Here is a 12,546-nt window from a genome sequence, read left to right on the forward strand (position 1 = left end):
TTTTGATGCTTTACAAATCTTTTATTTCATAAACCCACATTAAGACGCAACTTGACAGGCCAGATCAAAGTGTAACATCATCCACAGTAAATGAGGTCACCACCAGACACCAAGGCTGGTGTAGGCACGAAAAAGTACCTAACAAGGCGCGAACCAGACGCGCTGTTGAAATCTGAACCAAATCTGAATTTCAACCCTTCCGACCAAAGCGCTTGGCTCCCAACCAGCTGGGTACTTTCTCGTGCACACAACCCCGGGCCAGGAGGTCCCAGTCCTAGATGAGAGTGCCCCTCATTAAAGCTGAGGAGTAGCGACAAAACTAATTGATTGGCTTTTGAAAGAAATATATGGTACACACACCTCAGCTCCGATCCATCAATCTAGGGTAGCAAACGAAGGACTAGAGCTGAATAGACGAATTCCGACAATAACTCGGACAAACATTGTAGTCGCCTATCACTAGCGATTGTACCGGAAACACGTGGACAGGAGCACGAGCGAATTTATTTGTCAGAGGAAAAGCAAGGGTATTCACTCTTCACAAGCCATACGAACCCGATAGAGTTATTTCCGAAAATCGTCGATTGTGCCACCTCTTTCTGTCAACAACTTATTTATTAGTTGTAACGCTACTCTCAGCTTCAAGACGTCACTTGACAAGACCATATCAGGGCGAAAGCTTGCGTTGTGAATGGGGTCAGCAGGTGAGACGCCACGACGTGAGGTCCCAGTCCTTGATGAGAGTGGTGAAGCCCGAGGGACGGTTGCTGTCGTGACACACACTGTTCTTTTTGGCGCTCCCCTGGCTGTGATGGTCCACGTATTCCACGTGGAACACCGCCTGTAGACACGGAACATGTATGTTACAAGATCTCGATCAGCACTTTTCAGGACGTGTACGGGAACGTGTACGGATAACGTCATCAAATCTAGTTTTTACGTCATGCGTTTGAGTAAACGGGTGACGCAATATTTACACGTACACATACAGGTCTTTGCTACACGTTCGATCATCTAAAACACTGTAGTATCCACTACATTGTTAAGGGACCGCTTGTTCCCGCTACGCTTATCGTAGTTCAGACACTCCCTCCACGACGAAAGCCTAGTTAAAGAAAGATAAAGAGAGACAGAAAGAAATCGTCGCGATATAACCTTCGTGGTTGAAAACGACGTTAAACACCAAATAAAGAAAGAATGAACAGAAAGAAAGAATCAAAACTTGACTAAATGTATAAAACAGCCCACCTTGTGATGGTCGAGGAAGCGCTTGTATCCACCACACTCATCGTAACTCAGGCACTCCTCGTTGATCGCCCAGTCAAAGCTGGACTCAAGGCTGTCAATGAGGTCCACTGCGTTCTTCAGGCCAACCGACAGTCCGCGGTGATGCGCCTCTGAGACATAACATTCCAATTTACCCCTTGACTGCCACAATGCGTATCAGATACGTTTTTGCGTGTGTGCACAGTACATCCATATCCGTGAGTGTGTGTCTGTGTGTGTGTGTGTGTGTGTACGTGTGTTTGTGTGTGTGTGTGTGTGTGTGTGTGTGTGTGTGAGTGTGTGTGTGTGTGTGTGTGCGTGTGTGTGTGTGCGTGCGTGCGTGTGTGTGTGTGTGTGTGCGTGTGTCTGTGTGTCTGTCGGCCTGTGTGTGTGTCTGTATTTTTTGTGGTCGCCATACCTCAATATCAGAACAATCCATACTCTGACAAGGGCAACAACTGCTGTATATTGCTCTTTGAATTGATTGCAGCAAGATGATTGCCTCCCCTGGAGCCCATTTTTCAGTTTATGTGTAATAGTTTTTCCTTGTATGTTATCCCTTTAACATTTTTTTTTAAAACTATATACTTCGGGCAATCTAGAGGTTCTACGATATAGTCAGCGGTTATTAAAGCGTAGTGAAGTTACCAGTGGTATCCCTTGTCAGCCAGGTTTGCTGTCCTTTTTACATTTAGTCAAGTTTTGACTAAAGGTTTTAACATAGAGGGGGGAATCGAGACGAGGGTCGTGGTGTATGTGTGTGTGTGTGTGTGTGTGTCTGTGTGTGTGTGTGTGTGTGTGTGTGTGTGTGTGTGTGTGTGTGTGTGTGTGTGTGTGTGTGTGTGTGTGTGTGTGTGTGTGTGTGTGTAGAGCGATTCAGAGTAAACTACTGGACCGATCTTTATGAAATTTTTCATTACAGTTTCTGGGTATGATATCCCCAGACGTTTTTTTCATTTTTTCGAAAAATGTCTTTGATGACGTCATATCCGGCGTTTTGTAAAAGTTGAGGCGGCACTGTCACACCCTCATTTTTCAATCAAATTGATCGAAATTTTGGCTAGCAATCTTCGACGAAGGCCGGACTTTGGGATTGCATTTCAGCTTGGAGGCTTAAAAATTAATTAATGACTTTGGTCATTAAGAATCTGAAAATTTTAATTAAAATTATTTTTTTATAAAACGATCCAAAATTACGTTTATCGTATTCTTCATCATTTTCTGATTCCAAAAACATATAAATATGTTATATTCGGATTAAAAACAAGCTCTGAAAATTAAAAATATAAAAATTATGATTAAAATTAAATTTCCGAAATCGATTTAAAAACAATTTCATCTTATTCCTTGTCCGTTCCTGATTCCAAAAACGTATAGATATGATATGTTTGGATTAAAAACACGTTCAGAGAGTTAAAAAGAATAGAGATATAGAAAAGTGTGCTATCCTCCTCAGCTCAACCGCTACCGCGCTTTTCTGGATTGTTAATTTCACTGCCTTTGCCACGAGCGGTGGACAGACGATGCTACGAGTGTACGGTCTTGCGGAAAAAATGCAATGCGTTCAGTTTCATTCTGTGAGTTCGACTGAGCTTGACTAAATGTTGTATTTTCGCCTTACGCGACTTGTTTTTCTTGTTTTAATTAGATTTGTATGCACACCTATGGATTTTAGGAAGCTGTCAAGCTCTGCATGATCGATTTCTCTGTCAAGCTTTTGATGGCCACCGTATCTGCAAAGGAGGTATACTTATCCAAGCTGTTTATTCAGCATTAATTCTTTGATTTAATTGAAAAGGACACGTACGGTACGAATCATTAAAAACTAAATGAAATACATTTTTCTAAGAGGAAACAATCTCCACTGTTACTGATAGCTGTTAAGCTGTATCTTCATCAATAGTTACCAGATAGCTGTAAAGCTGTATCTTCATCAATAGTTACCAGATGGTCTGCCTGTCGTTTGCTACATACTACTTCTTCTTCTTCTTCGTTAATGGGCTGAAACTCCCACGTTCACTCATGTTTTTGCACGAGTGGGTTTTTACGTATATGGCCGTTTTAACCCCGCCGTTCAGGCAGCCATACGCGGCTTTCGGGGGAAGCATGCTGGGTATTTTCGTGTTTCTATAACCCACCGAACTCGCAAATCGATGAAAGGATTTTTTCACGCGCACTTAGTATTGTGCTTGCGTGTACATACGAAAGTGGATAAGGCGCCAGCAGGTCTGTACGTAAGTTGACCTGGGAGATCGGAAAAATCTCCATCCTTAACCCACCAGGCGAGGCCGAGATTCAAACCCGTGACCTTCCGCATAGGAAACCGATGTCTTATCCATTCGGCCAACGCGCCCGTCATTTGCTACATCTAATCACCGAGTCGCGTCCGCGAAAAGAAGTTCTGGTGTCCTATTCGGTGTCCTGAATGCTCGGTGTCCTCCAACACTACTGGCAACACTTAATTCAGACATGACAAACATTACCCCCCACCCCCACCACACCGAAATTATTAATGTTCAAACCTTGCAGGACGCGAGTAGAAATAGAAACGTTTTTGTTGAGATCTGCATACGCGGGTGCTCGAGCGGGTAATATTGGGGAAGTCGGCGAATAGTCTGCCATGTGAACGGCCCCAGCGATTTAGGTACGATTTAGGCCAGATTTAGCTGCGACTCCAAAACTCAGTTGAGCACTGCTCGACTCGGCCGTGACTTGGCAAAAAATTTGCGCAGACTTTTCTTATCGCGTTTACTGATTGGGTGGCTCTAGCCAAATTGCTCTTACCGCATTAGGAGGTAGCTCCGATAAAAGCACTGACCTTCAAGTCTGGCGAGAATCGCCGCTTACAGCTAGTTTGAGCGTTTGCGCTGTTCACATGGACAGCGATTTTGATTTGACTTGGCGCCGACTAAAATCGTTTGAAAGTTAGGGGAAAGTTGGTACACATTCTGCCATGTGAACACCACTTAAAGCTTACCACTGGCCAGCCATTTGTTGAAGGTGATCTGGTCAGTCTTGGACAATCCCAGACCGTTGTTGTTGGCGTAGCCATCCACGTTGTCCGGCTCCACTGCATCACACCCACGTGACTTAGCCAGGTCCAATCGTTTCTGAATCACGTGATGAACAGCGCTTGCTGAAGTGAAGAAGGAGAAAATGCACATTTCTTTTTGCCAACATTGATTTTGGCTTTTGTTTCAACGTGTTGCGAACGGATGGAGCAGTAATAAATGATTGTCGCACTGCATCCTCAAAACAAGGTGTGTGTGTGTGTGTGTGTGTGTGTGTGTGTGTGTGTGTGTGTGTGTGTGTGTGTGGGTGCGTTTGTCTGTGTGTCTGTGTGTGTGTCTGTGTGTGTGCTTGTCTGTGCCTGTGTGTGTGTGTGTGTGTGAGTGTGTGTGTGTGTGTGTGTGTAGGGGGGGTGATGTATGTGTGTCTGCGTGTGTGTGTAAGATATACAATATTTGGGATTCATTGGTCGAACGAGTCGCTTATTCGGTTTCTCTTTACCTCCTAATTTAAAAGGTAACATGAATAGGTGCATGAGTATGTGCTCCCTTGTTTGTTCTTATACAGGGACAAATTCAAACATTCATTAGAAAATGACATACATAGAGAATACTACATGGCTTGCTGTGTCGTATCAGATTTACACGATTTTTTTTTTAATATTGAACTGCGAGCGAAAGCGAGCTGTTCACTATTTGAAAAAGCAACGAGTGTAAATCTGGTACGACACAGCAAGCCATGTAGTATTCTGTTTATCCTACATACTGTACTTACGTGTATTTTACTGAAAATGTCTTGCAGACGAGGCAGCTAAATTGGAACCTCGATCTCTTCTAAAGCCTCGTGCAATCTATTACGTCAAAGCAAAGAAACGTCGCTCTGAAAGTGTGGCGTGACGTGTTAGTTCAAAAGATTCATTGAGAGTAATTAGCGAGCGCAATTGTTGTTTCTATAATGACGTTTGTCTCGGTGACTTTGGCATCATAAGCAGTGGAAAAACAGGTCCCTGCCAGACTTGCTTGACATGACCTCATTTACATGATATACACACGTGTGATTTGAACGATTATTATCTCACGGTTGTCTCTCTCACGTATGTAGGATAAACCAGGTTATTACGTCACAAAACTTAAAACGTACAGGTGATGTCCCACCAATGTTCCCCGGCCCATCCATCCAGCTTGTTTCCAATATCCCCACTGGGTACGCTGCTCACGTCATTTCTCCAGTTCTCGTGAGATCCCGCAGAGAAGTAACAGATCACTTTCTCGCCATGGCTGCAATTTTTCTTCTTAGATAAAAATTGAGTTGATTCCGGTGAAATGATTCAAGTTATCACCTTGATTGTAATGATACGTATCACATACGTCTACTTATTACATCTACAAGAATTAAACTCTAACGAGACAACCGGTCCGATAGCTGTTTACCTTCCCCGAAGACCTTGTTTTTCTTAGTTTCTGGCTTTCTCAGTTGTTTTGGCTTGCGTGTTATGAATCGAATTTCTTCAGTATTAAATGAGTTGATAACAAAAGAAAGCTACTCATCCAAACACGTGGACACACACACACACACACACACACACACACACACACACACACACACACACACACACACACACATACACACGCAAGGACGCACGCACACACACACACACACACACACACACACACACACACACACACACACACAGACATACACACTCAAGCACGCACACATACACATACACACGCAAGCACGCACGCACGCAGGCACGCATGCATACAGACACTCACACCCACTCACACACACACACACACACACACACACATATATACACACACAAACACAACCACACAACCACATACATACACACGCACGCACGCACGCATGCACGCACGCTCGCACACCCCCTCCCTCCACACACCCACTCACACACACATAGTAGAAACACAAAGAGTGTTTTCACAAAGATGTCGTCACCTTTTCAAGTAGCTGATGTCCGAGTCCTTGGCGTCGAAGAGGTCAATGTCAAAGACGGAAGCGCTGACATGAAGGTCAATGGTACCTTGCAGTTGCCACTGAAATGTGGTGCCAGGGGAAGGTTTCCAGTATCCATGGACACCGGAGATCAGGCACAGTGCCAGACACAGAATTTCTCGGAGCATCCTAATTAGAAAAAGAAAAAAGAAATATCGAAAGAATGAAGGAGACAAAGAGACAAATTGTCGTTGCTGTTCCTGTAGTAAAAACAATGTCCACACACACACACACACACACACACACACACACACACACACACACACACACACACACACACACACACACACACATACACACACACACACACACTACGTTATTAATCTAGGTTTACAAACAAGTAAAAAAAAACATGTCCATACTTGGCGAAAACGGCGAAGGTTTAAGAGGTGGACAGGCAACGTTTCGAACGGCACTCTGTGCTCGACTGAAAAACCCGTTAAGCATGTTAAGCATGCTGATAAGGAGTTTATGCATTCCGTGACCTGGAATCATATGTGGGTTTCCATTAGGTACAGATTATATGAACGTACGTTTGTCAAAGAATTCCGCCTGTGGACCAAAGTTTTTTTCCCCAGCCAAGGACAAAGAAACTACAGCAGTTAGATGTTAACAAAAGTACCTCAGAATTTGCAGAATTTCCCGAAGTAAAATCTAGTAAGTCAGAAACTCTAACAATAAAATTCAACTCAAGTCTCTTGATTTTGTTGCCGATATTAATTTTACGCGGGAACCTTGTGAATTTGATTTTCGGGGGTGTCTGTGTTGTAGATTCCACTCTATAGACACTACCTGTTGTAAAATCAATCTGTTTGCTGAATATGATGGAGGAATGAATGGCCTTTCCAGACATTTAACTGCATGGTTTTATAATACGCGTCCGTCACGAAGATCTTTACTCAAATGCATCTGCCTGGGTGTTTTTATTACAAGTAGTAATTTAGTACATGTACTTTGGATACTATGAATAGTTAAAGAACACACCGGCACGGTTGGCCTAGTGGTAAGGCGTCCGCCCCGTGATCGGGAGGTCGTGGGTTCGAACCCCGGCCGGGTCATACCTAAGACTTTAAAATTGGCAATCTAGTGGCTGCTCCGCCTGGCGTCTGGCATTATGGGGTTAGTGCTAGGACTGGTTGGTCCGGTGTCAGAATAATGTGACTGGGTGAGACAGGAAGCCTGTGCTGCGGCTTCTGTCTTGTGTGTGGCGCACGTTATATGTCAAAGCAGCACCGCCCTGATATGGCCCTTCGTGGTCGGCTGGGCGTTAAGCAAACAAACAAACAAAAAGTTAAAGAACAGTTGTTGTTTTTCTCTGGCGTTCGTTTACATTTATTTTCTTTTTTTTTAACGAACAATCCTCTCTTATGATAATTGTTCCAATACATCTTTAGTCTGCTACGTTTATTTTCACAGCAAACGACAGAACCTCCGGGGCAAAACACAATCAGAAGACAACAGTTACTTCTCGAGTGTTCTGTGACCATATTTATTGCTCAATCTTAATTTCTGGTAACTCAATTAACCAGCATTAAACGCATGTTTAAAAGGAATGTTAAACCAGCATTTCCACCAGTGGTTATTTTTTTTTATCTTGACTATTTAAAAAAAAAATTGCTTTTTTTAAAGATATTTAAAAATATGCTTTTAGACATTAACTCGGTCGTTTTGCATTTAGGCCGACAATTATCTCACCCTTTGCCTTTGGCTTTCGCAATACCGACTTTTTCACGCACAAACACTCACACACACACACACACACACACCCATGCGCGCGCGCGCACACACACACGCGCGCGCACACACACACACACACACACACACACACACACACACACACACACACACACACACACATACACACATTAAACCATTATAATGTGTACCCTTTGTCAGGTAAAGAGAAGGCAGAACAGCTGATTCTGGTGTAATCATTCACACGACAAGCACAAGTCAAAGTCCAACATAATAGTCGGAGAAAGAAGAACAACCGTTTATTGTATCAAAATACACAACAAGTTTAAAATCGAGAAACAAAGTGAAGTTAGCCCTCCAAATCCATATACCATGTGCAATAGATTAATTGAGAGTTATTTCGGAACCAATCTCCTGGCACCTGAGAGAATAACAAGTATTCACTATTGGAATGAACATCCTTTGCGGGTGACAGTCGCTTGTTCATTTTAATGCTTGTCACTCTCTAAGGAGCCAGGAGGCTGGTTCCGCACAACTCTCACTTGCACTGTTGCACGTGTCGTTTGCATTTGGAGTGCTCATTTCCCTTTGTTTCTCATATCTTATTAAAATAGTGCTCTGTCTCATTTGTTTAAGTGCATGAATAAATGCCCTGTTTTACATGATATTAAACGTATCTTCATTGAAACTAAGTACATTCGAAAAGGCCAGAGCAAGACAGGGTTGCGCACTTGTACAATGTCGTATTATTATGCGGCAGGATATCGATACATTGATTTTGCGACGTTGCAGCGCAGTCAGCATCAACCTTTGAAGGTCTTATGGAAGGCGTAATCGCAGCATTTTTGAGACAAGCATTTTCAGACTTTGCTTAAAAGCACATTTTTGGTGCCATCCCTGAAAGAAAAGACAATTATGGTAAGGTAAGGTAAGGCAAGGTAAGGTAAGGTAAGGTTAGGTAAGGTAAGGTAAGGTAAGGGGAGGGAAGGGAAGGCAAGGTAAGGGGAGGGAAGGAAAGGTAAGGCGAAATAAGGTAAGGTAAGGTCAGGTCAGATCAGGTCAGGTCAGGTCAGGTAAGGAAAGGTCAGGTAAGGTAAGGTCAGGTCAAGTAAGGTTAAGGTAAGCTATGATAAGGTAAGATGAGGTAAGGTAAGGTGAGGTAAGGTAAGGTAAGGTAAGGTGAGGTAAGGCAATGAAAGGTAAGGTGAGGTAAGGTAAGGTAAGTTCAGGCCAAATAAGGTACGGTCAGGTAAGTTAAAGTAAGATGAGGGAAGGGAAGGGCAGGGAAGGGAAAGTAACACGGAAAGTAGGATCACACTTATATAATATACTCTTCCCCTCGTGGAAATTCCGGTTCTTTTTCTTTTTCCCGGGAGAATACGGGCTGCCATACAGTACGGCGCTACCCTTTTTACATTTAGTCAAGTTTTGACTAAATGTTTTAACATAGAGGGGCGCGATATAACCTTCGTGGTTGAAAACGACGTTAAACACCAAATAAAGAAAGAAAGAAAGAACATAGAGGGGGAATCGAGACGAGGGTCGTGGTGTATGTATGTGTGTGTGTGTGTGTGTGTGTGTGTGTCTGTCTGTCTGTGTGTGTGTGTGTGTGTCTGTCTGTCTGTCTGTGTGTGTGTGTGTAGAGCGATTCAGAGTAAACTACTGTCCAGACCGATCTTTATGAAATTTGACATGAGAGTTCCTGGGCATGATATCCCCAGACATTTTTTCATCATTTCGATAAATGTCTTTGATGACGTCATATCCGGCTTTTTGTAAAAGTTGAGGCGGCACTGTCACACCCTCATTTTTTAAAAATAAAATTGATTGAAATTTTGGTCAAGCAATTTTCGACGAAGGCCGGACTTTGGTATTGCATTTCAGCTTAGAGGCTTACAAATTAATTGATAATTTTGGTCATTAAAAATCTGAAAATTGTAATTAAAATTATTTTTTAATAAAACGATCCAAAAGCAATTTCATTTTATTTGTCATTATTTGCTGATTCCAAAAACATATAAATATGTTATATTCGGATTAAAAACAAGCTTTGAATATTAAAAATATAAAAATTATGATTAAAATTAAATTTCCGAAAACGATTTAAAAACAATTTCATCTTATTCCTTGTCGGTTCCTGATTCCAAAAACATATAGATATGATATGTTTGGATTAAAAACACGCTCAGACCAATCGGTGGACAGATGATGCTACGAGTATACGGTCTTGCGGAAAAAATGCAGTGCGTTCAGTTTCATTCTGTGAGTTCGACTGAGCTTGACTAAATGTTGTATTTTCGCCTTACGCGACTTGTTCTTCATTCATGTGTTCATAAACATGTCAACAGGTAAGTCGCCAGGCCGTTAGATCCCATGTCTTGATGAGAGTGGTGAAGCCTGAGGGACGGTTGTTGCTTCCACACACTTGTCTCTTTTTACATTTTGTCAAGTTTTTACTAAATGTTTTAACATAGAGGGGGAATCGAGACGAGGGTCGTGGTGTATGTGTGTGTGTGTGTGTGTGTGTGTGTGTGTGTGTGTTATTATTGTTATTTATAGATCACAGCCACCTGATGTAAAGTAGGTCACACACGTGTAAATGTTGTGCCCAGTTTCTGTTTCTGTCTCTGTTATTATTTTAGTTAGCAGGTCTATACTACTTATTTGCATGTGTGATATATCTGTAGGCCTAGGCCTATACTAGTGATTACTGTGTGTGATACATGAAATGTGATATGAATGCTGTTTTTATATGTTATACTCTTACTTTCTGCCTATGTCTTAATCCCAAGCGCAAGACAAATTCTTCTATGTGAAAATTGAAGCGAATAAAATTTGAGTTGAGTTGAGTTGAGTTGAGTGTGTGAGTGTGTGTGTGTGTGTGTGTGTGTGTCTGTGCGTGTGTGTGTGTAGAGCGATTCAGACTAAACTACTGGACCGATCTTTATGACATTTTACATGAGAGTTCCTGGGTATTAAATCCCCAGACATTTTTTTCATTTTTTCGATAAATGTCTTTTATGACGTCATATCCGGCTTTTTGTAAAAGTTGAGGCGGCACTGTCACACCTTCATTTTTCAATCAAATTGATTGAAATTTTGGCCAAGCAATCTTCGACAAAGGCAGGACTTCGGTATTGCATTTGAGCATGGAGGCTTACACATTAATTAATGACTTTGGTCATTAAACATCTAACAAGAAGAGCAAACGCTCGATCGAGTCACTTTCGCAGTTCTGAATATTATATGAGGCATCAGATGGACAGGAAGAAATTGCTATTCACAACACAATACAGATGTAAATAATTTGATGTAAAGAATAATCCTATAAAGTTTGAATCAAATCCGATGAATAGTTTCAGAGATATGATATTTCAATTTTTTTCCTTCAAGACATACCTGTGACCTTGAAAAAGGTCAAAGGTCACCAAAGCAGACGTCAAAGTGTAGAGGTCACTGGGAGTCACGTTCACATAAAATTTGAGCCCGGTCACTTTTATAGTTTCCGAGAAAAGCCCAACGTTAAGTTGTGTGTTGCCGAACAGAAAAGGCTAGTTATCTCCCTTGTTTTTCTGATAACGTTCGTAAAAGGCTACAGATGTAAATACTTTGATGTAAAGAATAATCCTACAAAGTTTCAATCACATCCGATGAACTTTGTCAAAGATATAAAATGTCTAATTTTTCCTTTGACGCTGACCTGTGACCTTGAAAAAGGTCAAAGGTCAACGAAACCATCGTTAAAGTGTAGAGGTCATTGGAGGTCACGACTAAACAAAATATGAGCCGGATCGCTTTGATAGTTTCCGAGAAAAGTCCAACGTTAAGGTGGTGTCTACGGACGGCCGGCCGGCCGGACGGCCGGCCGGACAGACTAACACTGACCGATTACATAGAGTCACTTTTTCTCAAGTGACTCAAAAATTGTAATAAAAATCATTGTTTTATAAAACGATCCAAAATTACTTTTATTTTATTCTTCATCATGTTCTGATTCCAAAAACATATAAATATGTTATATTCGGATTAAAAACAAGCTCCGAAAATTAAAAATATAAAAATTATGATTAAAATTAAATTTCCGAAATCGTTTTAAAAACAATTTCATCTTATTCCTTGTCGGTTCCTGATTCCAAAAACATATAGATATGATATGTTTGGATTAAAAACACGCTCAGAAAGTTAAAACGAAGAAAGGCACAGTAAAGCGTGCTATGCAGCACAGCGCAACCGCTACCGCGCTAAGCATGTACAGGCTCGTCACTTTCACTGCCTTTTGCACAAAATTATGGTCTGAAGTCTGAAGTTTTATTCGCTTAAACGTTGTACAGTTCATTGTGAAGGGGTGGATGGGGGAGAAAGGGAACGATTTCGAAATATCGATACAAATGTACAGTGCTCATCGATAAAACACAAGGTGGGTAATTCGCGACATGGTTTCCAGATCGCGTGGAATGTCAACAAGACTGATCACACCAGAAAAGGTCCAAAAGTCGCGCGCGGTCTTGCAGACAGTTACTTTTTGCAAAGCCTCTTGTCAAATGTTTGGTTTCTGTC

At 41.9% G+C, this 12,546-nt stretch overlaps 1 protein-coding gene across 2 annotated transcripts in view; it reads right to left on the reverse strand.

Annotated features, from left to right (window-relative positions):
* The window catches only part of LOC138982156 (uncharacterized), a 383,732-nt gene continuing 371,186 nt past the window's right edge, over nt 1-12,546 (reverse strand). The window contains exons 1-6 of one of the 2 annotated variants that reach the window (XM_070355377.1): nt 6,657-6,781; nt 6,238-6,423; nt 5,416-5,552; nt 4,244-4,402; nt 1,249-1,397; nt 1-841 (exon numbers count right to left, since the gene is read on the reverse strand). In XM_070355377.1, the coding sequence (XP_070211478.1) occupies nt 698-841; nt 1,249-1,397; nt 4,244-4,402; nt 5,416-5,552; nt 6,238-6,422 (774 nt within the window). In that variant the 5' untranslated portion in view covers nt 6,423; nt 6,657-6,781 and the 3' untranslated portion in view covers nt 1-697. Of the gene's footprint in view, nt 842-1,248; nt 1,398-4,243; nt 4,403-5,415; nt 5,553-6,237; nt 6,424-6,656; nt 6,782-12,546 lie in introns of those variants that run through there. The other variant, XM_070355379.1, reaches the window with a different exon arrangement.

Source organism: Littorina saxatilis, linkage group LG12 (genome assembly GCF_037325665.1).
Source record: "Littorina saxatilis isolate snail1 linkage group LG12, US_GU_Lsax_2.0, whole genome shotgun sequence".
Classification (NCBI taxonomy): domain Eukaryota; kingdom Metazoa; phylum Mollusca; class Gastropoda; order Littorinimorpha; family Littorinidae; genus Littorina; species Littorina saxatilis.